Consider the following 23,463-nt stretch of genomic DNA (forward strand, 5'->3'; position numbering starts at 1 on the left):
CCACTGAATCCACTCATTCGTTTCCTTTAGGAAAGGATATTGCCCAGAACTGTACAGGCTCTGACACAAAGTCCCTACCTTTGTGGAAAAACACCATTTATACACATGGGAAGTAAAATAAAACGCAAATCAGGAGAGGATTGAGGGCTGAAGAGTAGCGTGAACAGTACTAACGGGGTGGCCCTGGCTCCAGCTTACTGGCGTTGGGTGACTGCCCTCTGGTGGCCCCCTGTTCAAGTGGCCTTTGCTTGAATCCATTATAGGCAAGTCTGATAAGAAAAAGGTAAGGTTATCCAGAACAAAAACCGATAGATTGTTAAATTTATGGAAGGATTCTCAAAAGGTCCGCTGACAGAATACATCACAAGCTTAGCTTACACTTAAAATTCATTTCCCGAAAGTTAGACGTTATCAAGAACCCATGAATTATACAAAAAGTATAGACCAACCATTACTTACACCAACTGAGAGGAGTGCTACAGATCATCTGAAAGTAATTTACAGTTGATTCCTTTCCGTACAACACTGCACGTTCACCTTGTCACTGTAGTTCACTGCGGAGAACATTCCGATTCTTTCACTGTCTCTACACCGACCTGGGACTGTGGTGCGAAAGCACCAAGTAAGTTCAGTTCTACTGAAAAGTGGACACGGACAGTCTGAGGAGCGTGGCCTCTCCCTGGCCTCACGTACTGAGACTGTTAGCAATGGGCACCTGAGCTGAGCTGCCCTAGTCTGCGTCTCTGAGCTCGTGGCATCTAACCAATGTCTCCATGTCTGTCACCAGAGCACAGCACGATGCCTGGACTAGGGCAGGACTTCACGGGTGTGATGAACAATACGGTTTTGTGTCCCTACAGAACCAGGTTGTCGTTGCTGCTGGAAGGAGCTCTCTGGGAGCCCGGCTCTCTGGGGCACTGCATGTCTATAGCCTCGGCCTCGATTAAAGACTTCACGACCTTTTCCTACCCTGCGTCCCCTCTCTGGGCCACGCCATCTCCAGGGTGAGCATTCTGGTGGACAAAGGGGCACGTCCAGGGGAGCCCGGGGAGATCCTGCTAGAGATGGAGTTCCTGGAGTGGAGACAGGCCTATCTGGGAATACGACCCAGTCGATGATATTCGTGTCCCCCTTCCAGCATTTCCCTCCTTGCTTCCCCTGTACTGAAACTTATTCCCAGCTTACTGTCTGGGCTCAGACCAGCTGTACAACCGCTTTCCTCTTCCACATGAATACCTAGGTCGCTGCCGGGAGAGGCCTCTCTGTGGTTAGCTCTTGGGAAAATCTGTCCGTTTCTCCTAAAAATGTCCTTTTAAAATTGGTGAAAGCACAGTATACAGGGAAAAAATGAGCAGAGAAACAGTACCGTGAAAAGGTGGTGGGTGAGGGAGAACCTCACAACTCCAGTCACCCGCCGTAAGCGAGCGGGTCCTTTCTTACAAGGATTATTGCATTTCCTGGGTTTCAGGGAGTGAAGGACAAATAACAAAACTAAAACCCCACCTCTGAGCGCCCTTGCCTGCTTTTGTAGAAGCGCCTGTTCTGACAGTTGAACCCAGTGACTCTCCACTAGTTCTTGTCCTCCCACGAGGAGCCCTTGTTGCATTCTAGCCAAGAGCTCTCTGGCCCGAGGCCACCGCAAGGGAGCGAAGCACACTGCGGCCTCCCGGGGTCCCGGGCTGGCTGGCGCCCCTTCCTGTGCCCGTCCTGCAGAAGGGCGTACTCGGGGAAAGGACTCGAGCGCAGGTGTTAGCTTCACGCAACATGTGAGGCACTATTACAGATTCTGCAGCCATCAGGGAAGAACCTTTTCCTCCTGGCACCAAAAGCAGAGAAAGTAACTGACGTCAAGATCCCTTTTTAGCTTCTCAAAGGGCAGCACAGAGACTGGTTCAAAGAGAGGAATCCAGCTGAAGAGTCCGGTGAAATTAGAAATCGGGAAAGCTCCCCCAGTTCACACTGTGAGCATAAGGGGAGTAGAGAGGGACAACCAGGCTAGACCTAGCGGGCACCTCGGGCTGGCTCCCGGGACTGTCCTCTTTCCTATGGAGCTGTGCCAGCTGCCCGGTTCCTGGGAACAGCACAAAGCGCAGACACCATTTGGTTTCACTTGGGTAACAATGACTGGTAGCTCAACTCATATTTTTCATTGGAGTTTATTTTTAGGGGCCAGAATCCCTTAACTGTACTCACGGGTTCTCACGCGCCATCGCTAGAGAAGGGTCTTGGTTGACACATGATCGTCGTCTACCGAAGGATTTCCCCTTTTCTCGATGCCTAAACATACCAGACAGAAGCAAGTTCTCGCACAGGATTTTATACGGATATTGAACCATCTCAATCCCATACTCAACAGTGAGAAGTTGCATCCCTACCACAGAATGTCAGCCTGGTGGCAAAGATGTACAAACTGGCCCGCAGCGTCCAGCGCGTTATCCCCACAGGCGGGTTACATTTTCACGCTGCTGAGTATTAACTGTAGGTCTAAGCCTGGATTCTGAAATGTTTAACAACAAAAATGGAAATACCTAGTAGGGTTTTAATCTCTCATGAACACAAATCTGAGAACTCCATGACCTTTGTTTCAAGATGTCAAACCACACGTACATATTTGTGATTCGTTTTTCTGTTACCTGTGTACGTAACAACTTCAAGATTAAAATGGTTTCATGCCTTTGAACCACAGACCTATAGAGTTGGCGTTTGGGAATGAACTCTGCTCACGCACCATCATTAGACCACCTCCACAGGTATTACTGAAGTAAAGTGTGTTAAATATTTTAACTCCAAAAATAAAGCTGTGTACAACGCTTGGAAAATGTGCCCAACAGCTTTTTATTTAGTGGTTATTTCTCACAGTCTGTTTGCTATCATCTGCCACACTTCCTTAGAGCCCTTCCAAAAACAGTCTAGTGAGGTTATAAGACTGCTTGCGCACTCACATAACCAAACACTTGTGCTCGTTTTAATTCAAAATTTAAAATCGCCTAACTTCTTGGGTGAGAAGCAGTATCCTGCTATCCGCAAAGCAGAGCAAGTTGACGTTGAAATCCTACTTGATCGAACCACCTTCAAGAACTTCATAAACCACCAGTAACTTCTCTTCTGTACCCTTAAGAGGTAGTTGCATTTCCCTTTTATTGAGGAAACATGACTCCTGAAAAAAAATTTTACCCAAGTCCACTAAGTCACACCAAAAGGAAAAAGGCCAAAATTCTATTCTGTGCCTGATCAGAGTCAAATCAATCAAGCCCTTTGGGCTTTCAGTTCTTCCCACGTCACAGTGAAGTAACATTTATAACCTATGCATAGTGATACCGGAAGGTCATGAACAGCAGCAGTGCTGAGGTGACAGAGTGTCCCATGAAATCGAAAGATCATCAAAGTCCTCACACACATTTATGACGCTAGAGAGTTAGTATATCCACACTCTGACACCCCAACGCGTGCCCCTGACCCACAGGGAGGTGCCCAGTGGGCCACTCAGTGCTGAGACCAACCCAGCCTGGGCCATCGTATCCTCCAGCTTCTAGTGGCTTCTTACAACCACACAGGGGAGTAGGGAAAACCACTTACAACTCTGTCTTCTCTCAAATCAGCTATTTATTAGAATAGCATTTTTATTCCCATCACCAAACCCCTTGGCAAATGGACTCCTAAACTTCCTCATATGACATACTATTATACATCAGGGAACCCCAACGTTATCAGCATATTGATTTCACTACTCTTACACTTGCAGAAGAGCTGCTCTGGACACTCTGAAGTTATCTACCCTCTGGTTTTAGGAAGCCCATCTGTCAAGCTCCAAGGTGTAGGCATACACATTAACTGGGCTACACGTTCTTTTTCGGGGGGTGGGGGTGGTTGAGGGGACACCTCCATCTACTCCAAAGTCAGGGAATGACCTAAGAGCTGTACGACAGGAACAGAATGGAAATAGTTTCTTCCAACATTACTTCCAAAGGCTTCCATGATAGCCAAGCAGAGAAGAATAGTTTCAGGGGTCAGCAGAATAAAATCCTGATTAACTGGAATCCATTTAAGCTGATATTAAATCATTTCCTTTTTATTTGCCTTATATAAAAGGGGGACAAATACGAGAAAATAAGGTACGTTAAAGATTGGTTTAAAGCACAAACTTTCAGAGTTTGTTTTAATGTTCATATGTATTTTCCTGCCTTTCCAGTTACCTAAGAGTCAGGAAGTTGCCCAGACCACGATCCCCTTACTAAGAACTACTGCTACCTGATCTCGTCACTGTGAGCTTGTCAAGTTTTCAGGCTTTGCTTGGCCTGAGACGTACAAATCAGAAAATCTATACAGCAGTCTATTCTCACATCATGTCTATAAAAACATTTTAAGATTGTGGGAAATAGAATTTTGGCCTTTTACAAAGCACATATTTGCTTCTTTCCTCAATTCTGAAAATGCAGTTAAGTTCTAGCACTATGGAGTGCCACGGTATCTTTACCATCAGACATTATAATTTTAGTCATTTTTTCCAAGTCTCTGACTCTATAAAAGAACGTACTGAAAGAGTACCCGACGTTCCCCGTGACCGCCGCGAGGAGTGACGCAGGCTCTCCTGTGCTGAGGTCGCTAACGGTTGGTCAGGACACTCCTGCCCGATCCGAGTCCATCCGGCCGGAAGCTGTGCTTCAATTCCAGCCTTCTGTCTGCCGGAAGGGACTTCTTGGGTAAAGAGGCCATCTAAATAAAGCAGGAAAATTCATCATTTTAGTTTGGGTCTGTCTCAAGAGAAATGCCGAGTCAAAGGGGAGGTGCCCAGCAGAGGGAGGACTGCAAGCCCTGTGTTGGTGCCCTAAGTATTCGCTCCTGGTGTAAACTCGTAGAAAGGTAAGAAAAAGGGTAAACTTTTTATCTCCATGAGAACGCTTCATTTTCTACATTTCAATCTGGTAATGACGACGGCCGCAGCCGAGCTGCCAGCGCCCGTGTGAACACAGCCGTCCGGAGCGCTGTATTCTGCACGCCGCACTCAGCCGCTCGCCACGCCAGGCGCTGCCCTAGCGACCAGTGCATCCGTAGCGTGCTGCCGATCTCCCTGATAGATGCGGAAACAGCCTTAGAGAAATGCAATGACTCGCTCCGGGTCACAAAGCCTGTGGCGACCCCCGCCCAGGCGGTGTGCCTGCAGCACCGGCCCGTGACCCCGGCTACCCCGCTGCGACCCAGACCCTTCATACCACGGGAGGCAAAGGAGCTTCTAGCTGTCGTCCCAGGAATGACAGCAGACGCCTCCAGATGAGGCCACTTCCCATAAACATAATTCCTGTGATCAGCCAAAACACTCTGTGGTCCTGAAAGAGAACACAGTTCATTTCAATCACAAAAGGTCAGGTTCCTTAGCAGGAAAATTCCCGAACTATTATTGCCCCAGAGCTTAAAGAAGCCTTCTATTGTTTGTACAGCTCTTCCCTACACAAAGGACCGAAGAACAAGCGTCTATAGCACCCAGAGAATCAGAGAATAAATCAGAAAGGAAACGTGATGTAAAAGGGCTTCAATATTTAAAAATCGTCTATAAGCCAAACATAACCACTTTTACTTTGTGTTTCCTCCCAGTCTTTGTTTACACATATACAAATTTTAATAGTTAGAATCATAGAGGACACAGGACTGAATTTAAATTTTTTGCTTATAGCCACAGATCCTGAGCAGCGAGCTGAAGTGTCCTGGGTATCACAGCACCCCAGAGTATTTTAAGTTTTCAAGGAAAACACAACGGCATCTGCAGAATAGACCTAGCTACTTCATAAACAACTTGTTAGGTAACATCACAGAAAGTATGTCATAAAAGAAACTTCTGGTCTAGTAATTCTATAAAAAAATTACTAAGACACTAGACACTAAATGCATCATGAACTAAGGAAGTTTGGGAACCTGTGACTTACAGTAAACATTCTTCCTGTCATGTTCAAGCTTGTGCTATTCTGGCAGTGAAACATTCACGTGTCCATGATGGAACCACAGACCCCCCCCACCCCACCCGGGAAAGGGAACCCATCTACGGCTATGCCACTAACTGGCTGTCAACCACAGCCTGGGTAGCTCCAGAGAGGGACGCTCCGCTGCCCCAAGGTGGCGTGTCACACAAATGATCAGCTCTCACCGGTGGAAATGCACACCACATACGAAGGAGAAACCCCTCTCTTTGGAACATGAACTTAGACATATATCAGGAAGACAAGTGCTAACACGAGTTAAATTATTTTTGGTGGACACAATTCTAGTTATACAAAAAGAGGGCCTAGTTTATCAAGTAAAAATTATGTTAAGTGAAATTTAGAACAATAGATTACTACTGTCTTTGCTGTAGACTGCTTCTATACTCCACCTATGAATAAAAATCTGAGAATGCCAAAATGTGATCCCCTAGAGAGGTAAGTTCCAACCAAGCTTGAAATCCCAAACACACACCGGAAGTGTAGGAAGATGGCGCAGCAGGAAGACCCGAAGCGCAGCTCGTCCCACAGGTACAGCTGGACAACACTCACATCAGTGTAAATAAGCCACAGAACGACCTGACGCTGGCAGAACAGACTCCACAAGTAAGTGGGAGAAGGGGCCACATCAAAGAGGGCGGGCAGGAGGAAAGAACCTGCCAGCACAGAGAAGGGAGAGAACCAGACTATCGTACTGGGCAGCCCGCACGGGAAGACGACTTATCCGTAACATTTGGCTTTGAAAACTAGAGGGGCTGAGTTTTGTGAGTTTTTACAATCAGCAGGATTTAAAACCTGGAATTTTAAAAATCAGCAGGCTCCACTTTGGGAGAGTAGAGAGGGTGAGAGGAAACTGAGTCGCCACCATTAAAGAGACAACACAACTCACAGCCTGGGGAGATACAGCTTAGAAGCAACCGTTTGAAAAACACCTGGGCCATACAGCGGGAGAGTCTTTTGCTAATCTCAGGGAGTGTTCTAGAGAAACAGAGATCTTGGGAGACTCCTCCGGGAACAAAGGACCTGCAGGTGCTCTCCACTGCCACCCCCGCAAACACACAGCTGCCTGGGGGAACCAGCCCAACACTCACTAACTTGGTTATACTGCACCCAACCTCCCAGCCCTAAGCTTCCCGTCCGCACCCTCCACCCAGGCCTGCCTCAGTCCCAGCACTGTGGGTCCCCTCCCCGAGAAGACCCACACAAACCTTGCTAACACTGAGCCTCCCACACCTGGGGGCGGGGGTTGCATCTGCCCCCTCCAAAACAGGAGCCCATCAAAAGCAGCACCCCCAGCCTGGCACCGTGCACGTTGACCCTATAGGGACCAGCCCCACTCCAAAGCACCTCCTGCCCAGGGAGAGGGGAAGCCGACCACACACACTGAATGTGGCCCCAAAAGTGGGCTGAGGGCAGACAGCTGGTCAGACTGCAGGCCCTGCCCAGCCATGAAAGCTTCTCGGGGGACAGTGCAGGGGAAGCATCCTGCAATTTGGCGCTACTGCAGCTCTGGCAAACGCCTGGTCTGACCCAGCTCCAGCCCGAGGTGGCCCCAGACTGACCCATCACCACCACAGGGAGCAAACACGGCCCGCAGGAGGCAGAAGAGCCCATCAGACCCCCGGACTGCAGGCAAACGTGGCCTAGCCACGCGGCGGCGTGCTCACAACACCCAGAGAAAACAGCTCTGAAGCCCCGGGTTCTGGTGCACAGCGAACCTCGCACTGCAAGCACACAGGACTCTTCCTCATGAGGCCACCACCTTCGAGAGCTAGAGGCACAGATGACTTTCCTAACACAAAAACAGACACCGGGAGGCCGACAAAATGAGACAAAGGAATAGGTCCCAAATGAAAGAACAGGAGAAATCCACAGCAAGAGACCCAAGTGAAATGGAGATAAGCCATGTGCCTGATGGAGAATTTAAAGTAATGACCATATACTCACTGGACTTAAAAGTGGAGGACATCAGGGAGGCCCTTAACAAGAAGGTAAGAAAAAACCACTCAGAGATGAAGAGCACAATAAATGAAATTAAAAATATACTAGATGGAACAACTAGGAGACTAGAGGAAGCAGAACAGATCAACAACCTGGAGGACAAGGTCATGGAAAGTAAAGTTGAGCAGGTGAGAGAAAAAAAAATATGCAAAACAAGAACAGACTTGGGGAACTCAGTGGCTCCATCAAGCGTAATGACACTGGCATTACAGGGATCCCAGAAGGAGAAAAGCGGGTAGCAAATCTATGTGAAGAAATAATAGCTGAAAACTTCTAGAATCTGGGAAAGGAAACAGAAATCCAGATCCAGGAGGCACAGAGAGCAGCCAACAAAAATCAACCCAGGAGGTCCACACCAAGACACACAGTAATGGGGGCGCCTGGGAGCTCAGTGAAGCGTCTGCCTTTGGCTCAGGTCATGATCCCAGGGTCCTGGGATGAAGCCCCATGTCAGGCTCCCGGCTAAGCACGGGGTCGGCTTCTCCCTCTGCCCGCAACCCACCCACCCCGCTCATGCTCGCTCTCTCTCAAATAAATACAATCTTTAAAAAAAGACACCTACTAATTAAAATGGCAAAAAGTCGTGATAGAGGATTTCAAAAGTAGCAAAAGAAAAAAGTTAAATACAAAGGAAACCCCATAAGGCTATCAGCAAATTTCTCAGCAGAACTACACACAAGAAGGGAGTAGCATGATAAATTCAAAGGGCTGAAAGGGAAAAATCTGCAGCCAGGAACACTCTGACCACAGGGCTGTCATTCAGAATAAGAGAGAGAAAGAGTTTCTCAGAGAAACAAATAGAAGGAATTCATCACCACTAAACCAGCCTTAGAAGAAATGTTAAAGGGACTCTTTGAGTGGAAAGGAGAGACCATAAGTGAGAGTATGAAAAATAGGAAACACAAAAGCAGTAGAAATAAGTACACCTGTAAAAGTCAAAGCACTCACAGTAAAAGGATGTGAAGTATGACACCTAAAACACGGAGCGGGGGAGAAGTAAAGAATGGGTTCAACTTAGGTAACCACCAGCTCAATACAGACCGCTATATGCAGAAGATGTTAAGTGGTAACCACAAACCAAAAACCAGTAACAGATATGCAAAAAATAAAAAAATAATAAAAAGGAATCCAAGTATAACACTACAGAAAGCCAACTAATCATGAGAGAAGAGAGCAAGGGAAGAAAAGAACACAGAGGAACTACAGAAACAACCATTAAAGAAGCAACAAAATGGCAAAAAGTACAAACCTATCAACAATTACTATGAGTGTAAATGGACCAAATGCCCCAATCAAAAAACAGAGGGTGACAGAATGGCTAACAACACAAGACCCATCTCACACGCTGCCTACAAGAGATTCATCTCAGATCCAAGGACACCTGCAGACGGAAGGTGAAAGGACAGAGAGGCATTTATCATGCACATGGGTGTGAAAAGAAAGCTGGGGTAGCAATATTTGTACTGGAAAAAACAGACTTTAAAACAAAGACTGTAACGAGACAAAGAAGGACATTAGAATAATAAAGGGGACCACCCAACAAGAAAATATAACAAGCTGGTAAGCCTTTAGTCAGACTCATCAAAAAGAAAAAAAGAGGAGACTCAAACAAAACCAGAAATGAAACAGAAAATAATAACCACCAACACAGAAATACAAAGGATTGTAAGAGAATATTATAGAAAATTACATGCCAAAAAATTGGATAACATAGAAGAAATGAATAAATTTCTAAAAATATATAACCTCCCAAAACTGAATCAGGAAGAAATAGGAAATTTGAACAGACCAACTATCAGCAATGATATTATATCAGTCATCAAAAAACTCCCAACAAATAAAAGTCCAGGACCAGACGGCTTCACAGGTGAATTCTACCAAACATTTAAAGAAAAATTATTTTCCATTCCCCTCAAACTATTAAAAAAAAAAGGGGGGGAGAAAGGAAAACTTCTAAACTCATTCTCTGAGGCCAGCATCACCCAGATACCAAAACCAGATAAAGACACTACAAAAAAGAGAACTACAGGCCAACATCTCTGATGAACACAGATACAAAAATCCTCAACAAAATACTAGCACATCAGATCCAACCATACATTACACAATCATCCACCACAATCAAGCGGGAGGTATTCACGGGCTGCCACGGCGGTTCCATATACGCACATCAATCAACATGATACGTCACATCAATCAGAGAAAGGATAAAAACCCTATGATCACTTCAATAGATGCAGAAAAAGCATATGACAAAGTACAAAATCCATTTATGGCAAAAACCCTCCACAAAGTAGGTTTAGAGGGAACATACCTCAATATAATAAAGGCCACATATGAAAAACCCACAGCAAACATCATACTCAAGAAACAAAGCTTCTCCCTTAAGATCAGGACAAGAGAAGGATGTCCACTCTTATCACCTTTATTCAACACAACACTGGAAGTCCTCGCCACAGAAATCAGACAACAAAAAGAAATAAAGACATCTAAATTGGTAAGGAAGAAGTGAAATTTTCACTATCTGCAGATGACATGATGCTATAGATAGAAAACCCTAAAGCCGGGGCGCCTGGGGGGCACAGCGGTTAAGCGTCTGCCTTCGGCTCAGGGCGGGATCCCGGCGTTATGGGATCGAGCCCCACATCAGGCTCCTCTGCTATGAGCCTGCTTCTTCCTCTCCCACTCCCCCTGCTTGTGTTCCCTCTCTCGCTGGCTGTCTCTATCTCTGTCGAATGAATAAATAAATAAAACCTTTAAAGAAGAAAAAAGAAAACCCTAAAGACTACATAAAAAACTGCTAGAACTGATATATGAATTAGTAAAGTTGGAGGATACAAAATTAATGTACAGAAATCTGTTGCATTTCTATACACCAATGAAGCAGCAGCAAAAAGAGAAAAAAAATCCCATTTACAACGGCACCCCAAATAATAAGATACCTAGGAATGAACCTATCCAAAGAGGTGAAAGACCCATATTCTGAAAACAATAAAACAATGATGACAGAAATTAAAGCCAACACAAAGAAATGGAAAGACATTCCATGCTCATAGACTAGAGAAACAAATATTGTTAAAATGTCTAAACTACCCAAAATAATCTACACATAGAACACAATCCTTATCAAAATGCCAACAGCATTTTTCACAGAGCTAGAACAAACAATCCTAAAATTTGTATGGAACCACAAAAGACCCCAAATAGCCAAAGGAACGCTGAAAAAGAAAACCAAAGCTGGAGGCATCACAATTCTGGACTTCAAGTTATATTACAAAGCTGTAGTCATTAAGACAGTATGGTACTGGCACAAAAACACACACAGATCAATGGAACACAAAGAAAACCCAGAAATAAACTCACAATTAATTATATGGTCAGCTAATCTTCAACAAAGGAGGCAAGAATATCCAAGGGAAAAATAGAGTCTCTTCAAACAAATGATTTGGGACAACTCCACAACAACATGCAAAGGAAGGAAACTGGACCACTTTCTCACACCGTACACAGAAATAAATTCGAACTGGATCGAAGACCCAAGTGTGAGACCTGAAATCATAAAAATCCTAGAAGAGAACACAAGTGGTAACTTCTTTGACATCAGCCACAGCAACTTCTTTCTACATGTGCCTCCTGAGGCAGGGAAACAAAAGCAAAAATTAATTATTGGGACTACATCAAAACAAAAAAGCTTCTGCACAGCGAAAGAAACAATGAACAAAACTAAAAGGCAACCTAAAGAATGGGAGAAAATATTTGCCAATGACATATCCGATAAATGGGCTAGCATCCAAAATACATGAATATAAATCAACACCTAAACCCAAATAATGCAATTAAAAAATGAGAAGACATGGGGCACCTGGGTGGCGCAGTCGTTGAGCGTCTGCCTTCAGCTCAGGGCGTGATCCCAGCGTTATGGGATCGAGCCCCACATCAGGCTCCTCTGCTATGAGCCTGCTTCTTCCTCTCCCACTCCCCCTGCTTGTGTTCCCTCTCTCGCTGGCTGTCTCTATCTCTGTCAAATAAATAAATAAAATCTTTTTAAAAAATAAATAAATAAATGATTTTTTTAAAAAATGAGAAGACATGAACAGACATTTCTTGAACGAAGACGTCCAGATGGCCAACAAATTCATGAAAAGATGCTCATCATCACCTACCATCAGGGAAATGCAAAACAAAACTACAATGAGGGATCACCTCACGCTGATCAAAACGGCTAAAACCACAGTACAGGAAACAACCAGTGTTGGCGAGGATGCGGAGAACAAGGAAACTTTGTGCACTGTTGGTGGGAATGCAAACTGGTGCAGCCACAGTGGAAAACAGTATGGAGGTCCCTCAAAAAGGTAAAAATAGAACTACCCTATGATCAGGAATCACACTACTAGGCATCTATCCAGAGAATACAAGCACAGTAATTCAGAGGATACAGGCACCCCTGTGTTGGTATTTATAGCAACATTATTTACGATAGCCAAGATATGGAAGCAGCCCAAACGTCCATGGACTGAGGAATGGATAAAGTGTGTGTGTGTGTGTGTGTGTGTGTGTGTGTGTGTGTAGACACATACAACAGAATATTATTCAGCCATAAAAAAGCATGAAATCTTGCCATCTGCAAAGCCATGGATGTAGCTGGAGGATAACGCTAAGCACAGTCAGTCAGTCAGAGAAAGATACCAGATGATTTCACACATATGTGCAATTTAAGAAACCAAACAAATGAGCAAAGGGAAAAAGACAAACCGAGAAACAGTCTTAACTACAGAGAACAGGCTGATGGTCACCAGAGGGAGGCAGGTGGGAGGGACGGGGAAAGCAGGGATGGGGATTAAGGAGAGCACTTGTGACGAGCACCGGGTGAAGTACAGAAGTGTGAAATCACTGTGTTGTACACCTGAAACCAACATCACGGTGTATGTTAACTGGAATTAAAATAAAAACCTAATTAAAAAAAAAAATCACCATTTGGTAACCGTCATAGTAATACTTGATTCAGGCATGAATTAATTTTGGATCAACTGATGCATGTGAAAACTAGCAGGTGAAAATTTGATGAGTAACAGGATTTTTACACAGTCTCAAAGTATCTCCCTACAAGATACTTCGGTCCACAGAGAAAGAGAGTAACTTACAGCAGAGCAAGCTGGCAGACACCACCCTAACCAAATGGTCAAAGTTCCTACCACCAGTGATGGGACAGACACACCTCACGCGGCTCCTGATGGCACTAACGTGAGAACACGCTGACACATCTGGTAATGAAGAGAGGGTATGAAGGGTCGAATTACAAATCTGTACGCTTTGTGAATGTCATGGCCATGAAAGACAAGGACTGAAACACTGGTCTAGATGAAAGGAGACAGGACAACAACGTGCACCACGTGAGTCAAGATCTTCTCTGAAGTAAAGAGCACCAGCGAGACAAACGCCAAAATCCGCAGAGGGCCCACAGACCAAACCAGCACTGCTACAATGTCCGCTTCCTGAGTTTCACGTCTGCGCCGTGGTTCTGGAGAAGGGCCATGTTTTTAGGAAGCGTACACTGAAATACTTAGAGGTAAAGAGCATCACATCTGCTGCTTACTCTCCAGTGGTTTTAGGGGAAAAAGGCGGTACATAAAGATAGAACGAGACAGGGACTGTGATACAACTTCTGGGATAAGAGAATGTGGGTGAAGACTCCATGACAATTTTTTGACTATCCTTAGAAGAGTCTGAAATTATCTTAAAATAAAAGTAAAAAAGCTTTTCCTATCCTAGATTGACCACTGTCAATACTAAGCCTGTCTACACAGGAGCAGAGACCTTGACATCTGCGGATTTGGTAAACGTGGCTGGGCTGTTCTTCAGGAAACCTAGACATGTAATTTGTACTGATGAAGCACTGATCCCAATCTCGTTCTGTGGGAGCCAATCACCCTGTACTGAGCGAGTGACCACGAACCACTCACCTCCCATTGTGACTGGGTTGCTCTGCACCTGGGACTGCATATTCTGGAACTATCAGAGAGGAATTTCTAAAAATCCTTTTCTATTTTTTTTAAATAGGCATTAAATGAGAAAATATTTAAGTATAAAATGAAAAAAAGCACAAAAATTAGCTTGTAGAGTGTACGTACAGAAACACGATTCTTAACAAAAATGATCTGAGAATGACAGGAACTAGTATAAAGAGTTCTGTAGCCACACGCGGGGGAATCTGCAAAGGTCTTTAGAAGTTATCTTCGGAGAATTTCAAGGGTTGGTCTATGTTGTGCAAGATTTTTTGGTTACTTTTGAACTTTTTAACACTTACATTTGGGCTTAAAAGACTCCTAACAGATGCCTAGCACACTTAACATAAATCCAAACTCTCAATACGTTCCACAAATTCAACACCATCTCCCACTTGTCTGCCCTTTGACCTTGTCACCTACGTCCCTCCTCCTGATTCACCCTCTCCTGCCCCCCCCCGCCCCGCCCTTGCGGTTCCTTGAACAAACGCAGCCCATTCCCACTCCAGTAATTATGTGTGTGTGGTCCCCTCTGCTTAGAACTTTCCCCTCTGCTGCAGACCTTCCCACTTTCTAGTGTCACCTCCTTAGAAAGACATTCTTGACCACCCTATCTCTAAAATGCTCCCTATCTCACCTCCTGGGAACATTCTCTATCCTTTCACCTGGCTTTTTCTTTATGGCACTTACCACCTAACATATACCATGTATGTCTATGCGCTCTCTCCTCTACGATCAGGTAACCTCCGCAAGGGCAGGCCCTCACTGCCGCTTCCCCGGGGCCGAAAGCAGCGTGCAGCATACAGCAGGCACCAAAACATGTGTTTATAAGTTGAATGAACGAAGATACTGCATTTACTTTTCTTTTGCATCTTATTATCAAGAGCATTAAAATGACTAACACTGACTGAGCCTCAGGAAAGACTGTCCTCAGAAGCGGCACAGAAGTGAGACAGGAGAGGTGGGCAGAAGCTGGCCAGGCAGGAGCGGTGGGAGCCGCGGCGAGCTGTGGCCAGGAGGAAGCACGCCTGTGAGGAAATACTGATCCAACACCCGCGCTGGGGACGAGGCTGGCTTCAGCGTGGAGGTGCGCACGCACACCAGGAAAGTCCGCAGCCCAAGCAGGCCGGGTGTTTATTTCCAGGGCAATTAAAAACCACTGAATAGTTTCACAGAAGAGTAACCACCACGTGTGCTTCTTTTACAGACCACTTTTCGGAAGTGAAGAGTGGTCCTGATGAGAGATGACGTGGGTTGAACTAGGATGACAGCTAAAGAGACAGAGAACAGACCTTCTAGATGATGAGGACACAATGGATAGATGAATGGAAAAAAACATGTGTATAAACATAGAACGCGATACTACTCAGTCATCAAAACAATGAAATCTTGCCATTTGCAACGACATGGATGGAGCTACAGAGTATTATGCTTAGAGAAGTAAGTCAGAGAAAGACAAATATCATATGATTTCACTCTTGTGGAATTTAAGAAATAAAACAGAGGAGCATAGGGAAAGGGAAGGATAAATAAGACAATCAGAGAGGGAGACAAACCACAAGAGACTCTTAATCACAGGAAACAAACTGAGGGTTGCTGGTGGGGGGGATGGGGTAACTGGGTGATGGGCATTAAGGAGAGCATGTGATGTAATGAGCATACGGTGTTATATAAGACTGATGAATCACTGAACTGTACCTTCAACTAATAATACATTATATGTTAATTAATCGAACTTAAGTAAAATAAATTTAAATTAAAAAAAAAAAGATTAACGAGGACATAGAGCCTGAATGTGCTGAATGCATATTCAGGTTATTTTCTAGAAATCCTACAGTAAGATAATTTCTGAAAACACCAGGCTGCAGTGATACGAAGAACTCCGGCAGCTTAGTGTTACACTAATGTGAGAAGGCAGCAAAGCGGAGCATGCAAGTCGTGGGCTCAGATCACAACTGTGATTTTATAGCCCTGTGCTCTTGAGCAAATCACTTCAACTTCCTGAGCCGGTTTTCTCATCTACAAAGTAGGGATAACACATCCATCTTTAGAGCTGTGATCTCACCAAATAAAGCAAGCAAACTACCAATGCCTGGCACGTGAAAATTAGAAAAGGAGTCCTTCCTTAGCACGGCCTCACTGTGCGATCCTGCCTACTGCCGCCTCGTGGCACGATCCTGCGTGACCCCGCGTCACCGCAGCCTCACAGCGTGACCCTGCGGGATCACCCTCTCGTCGCGTGACCCCGCGTCACCGCAGCCTCACAGCGTGACCCTGTGGGATCACCCTCTCGTCACGTGACCCCGCGTCACCGCAGCCTCACAGCGTGACCCTGCGGGATCACCCTCTCGTCGCGTGACCCCGCGTCACCACAGCTTCAGTGTGATCCTGCAAGAGCACTGCTTGACAGCATAATACTGTTTTGTCAAACCTCTTCCACGTGTGGTTCCATTTTTTGAGAAACGTGAGGTAACCACGACTACAATTATATTTATGTTACAACAGGGTCTAAAAATACTGCCTGAATTTTGAATGAATTAGAGTATACATTTTAATTCACTAGAGCTGTATACATGTTAAGACTCTCTTAAAATCCATTTTTTTCAGATATTGTTTTTAAGCTGTCGCTACTCCCAGTGTGGGGCTCAAACCCACAACCCAAGATGGAGACTTGCATGTTCCACCGACTGAGCCAGCCAGGGGCCCCTTAGGATCCCTTTTAAAAAATGATCTTCGAAACAAAAAATAATCCCTAGATTACTGAAATAATAGTCTCACCTCTTCAAGGGAAGATTCCAAATTCATTCCAAAAGCAACTCCCATTAGTCCAAAGAGAGAAAGAGAGAAGGTTCCCATGGTCAACTGTAGGTTCAACCTCATCATCACATTACGGTGGCTGGAGAGGAGAACAGCTTAGATCAGAAGGGCCCACTAACTATACAGAGCAAATTCATGAAATCATTTATTAAAGACCACAAAAATTAAATCTACACCTTTAAGAAAGGACATCTTTCTACGTAACATTTATAGATGATAATGATAGTGTAACTCCTCCCAAAATGGCAATTCCTTAAAAGCTTTACCACTTTAGAATTCCTTTGCTTGTTCTATAGGATTCTTTCTTACCTGTCCAGATTGATGAATATGATACTTTGTGAATCATCAATCAGTACCCTGAGTTCCCGCGTTGCATTGGAAAGATCCTCAGCTAATCGGTAGTAGTTTTCCAAGAGCAACTCCATCTCTTCTGCATGGTCGATTCCAGCACTGCTCTTTTCACTTCGATTAAGAGTTAACATAATTAGCATCCCCCCAATACACACATCACCCATTTGGTACCAAAAACTTTCTGAATCCATATTTAAGACTCAACTATCAATGAAAAAAGTGGCCTCTGTTTTTTCTACTACAGTCATTGAGGCCAATCAGTGAGTGGCTTTGTCAAGCGATGCTAAACACTATACAGAGTAAGCCGAGGGCGCATGTTCCAGCCTACAGGCTAGCTGGGTTCACTGGGTTCGGTGGCCCCAAGTCAAGGGGCTTTCATGCACATATGCACCACCAGTTACAGGAAAATCCAGACGCGTAAATGCTGATGAGTGCAAATTAGTGAAAATAAGGCAAAACAAAACTAAAAACAAACATAAAAAGCTTTTCCTTTCCAAGGCGGATACATAATGTCATCTTCATATATGAAGAAAGATGTTCTTAAATGATGTCAGTAGTCACTTTGTGCCCCTTTACTTATAACCCAACCCCCACCAAGGGGAAGTAGGACTGAAGGACTCTGAAAGATACTTATATCAGAGAATATATTAGACACAGATTGGCCTAATAAGCAAAGCAAACAAGAGTTACAAGTGTGTTTGAGTTTCTGCTCCTATACCTATCTGCTATATAACAGCCCTTATAATCGTAATTTTTCCTTAGTATTGATAACTAATGTCCCAAAATGCTTAAAAAAATCTGTACAGATTGTGCAAACTATACACATTACGGAGGTGTCTCCACTAATTTCTAATACTTGTCTAAAAAGAACAAAACCGAAATATTCTGAGTACTTAAAAAGTAAACATTTAGGGGCGCCTGGGTTGCGCAGTCATTAGGCGTCTGCCTTCGGCTCAGGGCGTGATCCCAGCATTCTGGGATCGGGCCCCACATCAGGCTCCTCCACTGGGAGCCTGCTTCTTCCTCTCACACTCCCCCTGCTGTGTTCCCTCTCTCACTGGCTGTCTGTCAAATAAATAAACAAATAAAATCATTAAAAAAAAAAAAAAGTAAACATTTAACTTGAGTGTGCATAAGAAGACTAAATAATTTCTAATTCTGTAAGAGATAAAAGGTTTCTAAGATAAGCATTTTTATATTAGGCCAAACTTACAGAATATATGCCAGTGTCTTAACTTCCTTTACCCCCCTCGCCCTGCCCCCATGTGAGTATCTTTCCCTCTCTTCCACTGTACTCCCCAGGCTAAGTTACTCAGGTAGATTGTGCCACTTCGGAGGTCAGTCGAAGATAAAAGTAACGGTGTTTTTATATTCATCACAGCCCAGCACAGTCCCGTGTACACAGTAAACACTCCATATATCCTCATTAAACAGAATCAGATGCAATACATACAGGGAAATAGTAAAACAATTAGGGATAAAAAGTGCCTATGCTTTCTATTCTGGAGAAAATGTTGAGTTCTCTAAGAAGAACCATCCTGAAGAAGACAGAAGACTTATCCTACCAAAAGAGTAACAAGGCAGGATTCCATACTTACAAGACTTGTGGGTCACTCCACTTTGTTAGACAGAGCTCTTCCAGCAACTCTTCTTCATCCAAGATCTCCAAAATGGACTCTTTGAAAATTTTAATATCTGTTTCTAACTCTGACAGACTGTAAGAGTGGTTGTATAGCAATGATCAATAACATTAAACACATTTCCCTATAAAATAAAGTACCTTTTTAAAGTATCTTATCAAGTAGACCCACTGATACATTTATGGTAAACAGCAAATTGTAAAAAAAAATTTTGATATTTACCATGCACGTTAATAATCAGTTCCCATCCAAAAATGAAGACCCTGATACAGCATTTCATGCAAAATTGCTTTTCAATAACCATTAGTCTATGTGCCCTTTTAAGCTCAACTTCCCATCTAGGCTACTCTCCTACTTTGAAGGCACAGAGAGAAAACCATTTCCATTAGCAAAACTGGCTGGTATTTTTAAAACAGGGAATAATCACACTGATTTTGTATTTTAATTAATGTTATACATTTTCTATTAGGACTACTAAAAAAGAAGCTTAAGATATTTTCGTTTAGGGGCGCCTGGGTGGCGCAGTCATTAAGCGTCTGCCTTGGGCTCAGGGCGTGATCCCGGCATTCTGGGATCGAGCCCCGCATCAGGCTCCTCAGCTGGGAGCCTGCTTCTTCCTCTCCCACTCCCCCTGCTTGTGTTCCCTCTCTCGCTGGCTGTCTTTCTCTCTCTGTCAAATAAATAAATAAAATCTTAAAAAAAAAAAAAAAAGATATTTTTGTTTACCTCCCAAATTGGTAAATTACCCGTATTTACCTTTTGCCATTTTGTAGTAAGATGTGCAGTTTGCTTCTGTCTACAGAAGAATGTTTGGGATCCACTAAAGCTTCCAATGTCTCAAGGATCAGTGGCTGCAGAATGCTAAGCTTCCCCTGAAGAGTGCTGATCTAGATAACAACATGACCTTTCATAAGAATCAAAACAATCTTTTTAGAATACTCAGGGTCAGTGAATCCTCTGATTAAACACAGAAACCTGTCATAGCTGGGAAGGCTGCTAATGTTTCAGAACATGGTCACTGCTGGCCTATTTCAGATGATTCAAAAATCTAGATCTACCAGGTTAACAGATAACCATGCATAATGTTACCAGGCTTGCATCTGGTTGACGGGGAATTAACTCTCATAAGAGTCTTCTCCCACAAACATTCATTAGGAAACAAATGCAAGATGGATTAAAATAAAGCCTGCCATTCTATGATTAAAACACACATTTTACATTTGGTAAACAATCCCCATGTTCTTTGTAAACAAAATACAGTTCAAAATTCCTATGAAAAAAATTCTTCTGAAAATAAAAACATAACTTGGGACTTCAAGGAACAAATCAGTGTCAAGTCAAAAGTGTACTTCTTATCATTCAGGCATTCAGCAGGAAAGCACTGATACAGCTACACCCGTTGTTAAAATACTTCCATACCAGCCGGCAGACAGCATAACAGAATCAAGCAGTAATTAGTAAGACGAACGAATGGCATAAATGCCAGCGTGTTCTATTTATCTCAGCGTGAGCTCCTGAGAGCTTTTCAGTCCACGTAGCCTCTCACCGACCACCGGCTGCACCTTCCCTCTTTCCCTCCCCTGCATTTTCCCTGTTCGGTAACTGTGCTCCAACCAGTCACCATCTCCTCGGCTGGTACTAGTTGGTGCTCCTGCCTCACAAACCTGAGCGACTGGGGAATGCAGCCATCTCCTACTCCCTCGGTACAGCAGGCAGACAAAAGAGAAGGGTCCCGGGCTCATCCGACCCTCACCCGCTGCACGTCCTCTTTACCTGCTTCCTTCCCTCACTCTCGTTAGCATGCTCCTAGAACCAACTGTTGCACGCAGCCAGCTCCTGAACAGTACTACCCTGACTACTAGGGGGAAGAAAAGATAATGAACAATTTGTGGGGCCAGGAGGGCAGTGACCACCATTGCTCAGGGCCTGACAGGGTCCCTAGACACCCGGTAACCATCCACATGATGGGGGTATCATTAGAAGAATTACACGTGTTTCCTATGTCAAAGTAGGTCTCAAACAGTAGCATCACCTAGCCGTCTGCAAGGACTGTACACCCAAATCAGAGCGATGTGGAAAGTAGTAGAAGGATCTGAGCTATAATGCTTATCATGTGTATGCAGTTTTACAACACACAATTTAGTTACAAAATAAAATGGAATACATTTAAAACTTTTTGGTATGGGGCGCCTGGGTGGCTCAGTTGTTAAGCATCTGCCTTCGGCTCAGGGTGTGATCCTGGCATTCTGGGATCGAGCCCCATATCGGGCTCCGCTGGAAGCCTGCTGCTTCCTCTCCCGCTCTCCCTGCTTGTGTTCCCTCTCTCTCTGGCTGTCTCTCTCTCTCTCAAATAAATAAAATCTTAAAAAAAAAAGCCACAACTTTTTGGTATGTTCTGTTATATCCTATTTAGGATGTTAAGTATTTTGAATTATCACCCCTAAAATACAGTTACCAAAATTATACAAAGGACAGCCAACTTAAAATGTGCTTAACTGAATGTCAAAATACGTCTCTCAAAGAGACTCTATAAACTGTACCTAGAGACCACAGATCTATTTGACGGGATCATACAGCTTAAGAATTACATACGGTCTCCACACAGGCCCTCAGAGATGTTTTTGTTTGGAGGGAGGGTGTGGTTAGGGAAGGTGCCATTGAAACAATACCAATTTGTCTTCCTACTCAACAGCATTTTAAAACAACAAACTCAAGAAGCTAAATAAAAACAAGCTTACCCAATATTGTAGGAGTGCTTCTATAGCCCTGAACTCAAAAGGTAAAGGGTATGTGACAAGTTGTCCTTCTCCAGCCAACTGTGAAGGGAGTTCCCGGAACAGCCATTGCTCTAAATTTAAATTACGATAATCTAGTATCAGAAGACACTCTGGAGTTATCACAGCTTTCAAATACTGTAAAAAGAAAAAAATTATACATATGTACACCCAAACACATACACATGCAAATATGCAAGTTGTAAAGCCATAGAAAAAGAATAACATTCATAAAATAGGGCTTAATACTGTTTTATCTCTGGATTAAGCCTAAACCAAATCACTATAAAAAGAAAAAAAAAAGATGTATTTTTTAAAGAAAGGAAGTCTAAAATGTACTTTAACTCACTCTCAACACAACTGGAATTAAGCTACATATCAAGACTCCCAGGATAATCAGGAGAACAGGCAACAAAGAAAACAAGATAAGGTATTCTTAAGTCATGTATTTGGTAGACTTTTAGAAAAGACTTAGTTTAGGGGCACCCGGGCGGCTCAGTTGGTTGAGTGTCTGCCTTCGGCTCAAGTCACGATCCCAGGGTCCTGGGATGGAGGCCTGCATCCCACATCGGGACCCCTGCTCAGTGGGAAGCTGCTTCTCCCTCTCGTCTGCAGCTCCCCCCCCCCCCCCCGCCCCGCCCCAGCTTGTGCTCTCTTGCTGTCAAATAAATAAAATCTTAAAAAAAAAAAGATTGAGGGGCGCCTGGGTGGTGTAGCGGTTAAGCGTCTGCCTTCGGCTCAGGGCGTGATCCTGGCATTATGGGATCGAGCCCCACATCAGGCTCCTCCGCTATGAGCCTGCTTCTTCCTCTTCCACTCCCCCTGCTTGTGTTCCCTCTCTCGCTGGCTGTCTCTCTGTCGAATAAATAAAATCTTAAAAAAAAAAAAAAGATTCAGTGTAATCGTGATTACTTTGGCTGGAATGGGAAAGTTGCCTTTTTAAACTGTCACCAAAACATATTAAGCTAATTCGAAATTATAAAGATAGGGGCACCTGGGTGGCACAGCGGTTAAGCGTCTGCCTTCAGCTCAGGGCGTGATCCCGGCGTTATGGGATCGAGCCCCACATCAGGCTCCTCTGCTATGAGCCTGCTTCTTCCTCTCCCACTCCCCCTGCTTGTGTTCCCTCTCTCGCTGGCTGTCTCTATCTCTGTCGAATAAATAAATAAAATCTTTAAAAAAAAAAAATTATAAAGATAAAACATAACCTTAGTACTCTAATTTAGAGCACCAAGAAATTAGAAATTTATTTTAAAGACTAGCATCCTTCACATTAGAAGAGTAGCCTGTGGCCACTGTATTAGTGATATAAAAATTAGAGACTTTTCACATTTTCCCCCAACATATGAAAATTTTTATACATAAAAGTTGAAAAATTACACAGTGAACACCTATATACGTATCATTTAGACTGTACAAGTAACACTCTGCTAAATTTGCTTTATCACACACTTCTCTCTTCATCAAAAAGATAATTTTTTAAAAAAATGATCAGGGAAAAGAAAAAATTATTCTAATTTCAGTCTACTTAACACAGTGTTGTATTAGTTTCAGGTGTACAATGTAGTGATTCAGCAACTCTATACATGCCTCGGCGCTCGTCGTCAGAAGTGTGCTCTTAACCCCCATCACCTAGTTCACCCCTCCCCCACCCACCTCCCCTCTGGTGACCATCAGTTTGTTCTCTTATAGTGAAAAGTCTGTTTTTGCCTGGGCTCTCTTCTAGGATTTTTATGGTTTCAGGTCTCACATTTAGGTCCTTAATCCATTTTAAATTTTTGCATATGGTGTAAAAAGTGGTCCAGTTTAATTCTTCTGGATGAGGCTGTCCAGTTCTCCCAGCACCATTTATTGAAGAGACTGCCTATTTCCCATTTCATATACTTGCCTCCTTTGTCGAAGATTAACT

General features: G+C 43.9%; 2 protein-coding genes across 5 annotated transcripts in view; one reads left to right on the forward strand and one right to left on the reverse strand.

Moving 5' to 3' along the window:
• GPLD1 (glycosylphosphatidylinositol specific phospholipase D1) overlaps positions 1-965 on the forward strand; it is a 55,748-nt gene extending 54,783 nt beyond the window's left edge. Inside the window, exon 25 of the mRNA XM_040644928.1 lies at positions 861-965. Coding sequence (XP_040500862.1) covers positions 861-947 — 87 coding nt within the window. The 3' untranslated portion in view covers positions 948-965. The remainder of the gene's footprint in view (positions 1-860) is intronic.
• The window catches only part of MRS2 (magnesium transporter MRS2), a 37,315-nt gene that overhangs the window by 1,661 nt on the left and 12,191 nt on the right, over positions 1-23,463 (reverse strand). Inside the window, exons 5-12 of one of the 4 annotated variants that reach the window (XR_005838770.1) lie at positions 21,519-21,692; positions 19,537-19,667; positions 18,739-18,855; positions 17,099-17,251; positions 16,751-16,868; positions 5,211-5,324; positions 4,546-4,713; positions 2,820-3,157 (exon numbers count right to left, since the gene is read on the reverse strand). Coding sequence is in view for 1 of the 4 variants with exons in the window: in XM_040644927.1 (XP_040500861.1) it covers positions 4,603-4,713; positions 5,211-5,324; positions 16,751-16,868; positions 17,099-17,251; positions 18,739-18,855; positions 19,537-19,667; positions 21,519-21,692 (918 nt within the window). In the remaining 3 variants the exon portion in view is untranslated. Of the gene's footprint in view, positions 1-2,819; positions 4,714-5,210; positions 5,325-16,750; positions 16,869-17,098; positions 17,252-18,738; positions 18,856-19,536; positions 19,668-21,518; positions 21,693-23,463 lie in introns of those variants that run through there. The other 3 variants (XR_005838768.1, XR_005838769.1, XM_040644927.1) reach the window with 3 other exon arrangements.

This window comes from Ursus maritimus, unplaced genomic scaffold (assembly GCF_017311325.1).
Source record: "Ursus maritimus isolate PB19 unplaced genomic scaffold, ASM1731132v1 scaffold_30, whole genome shotgun sequence".
Taxonomy (NCBI): Eukaryota; Metazoa; Chordata; class Mammalia; order Carnivora; family Ursidae; genus Ursus; species Ursus maritimus.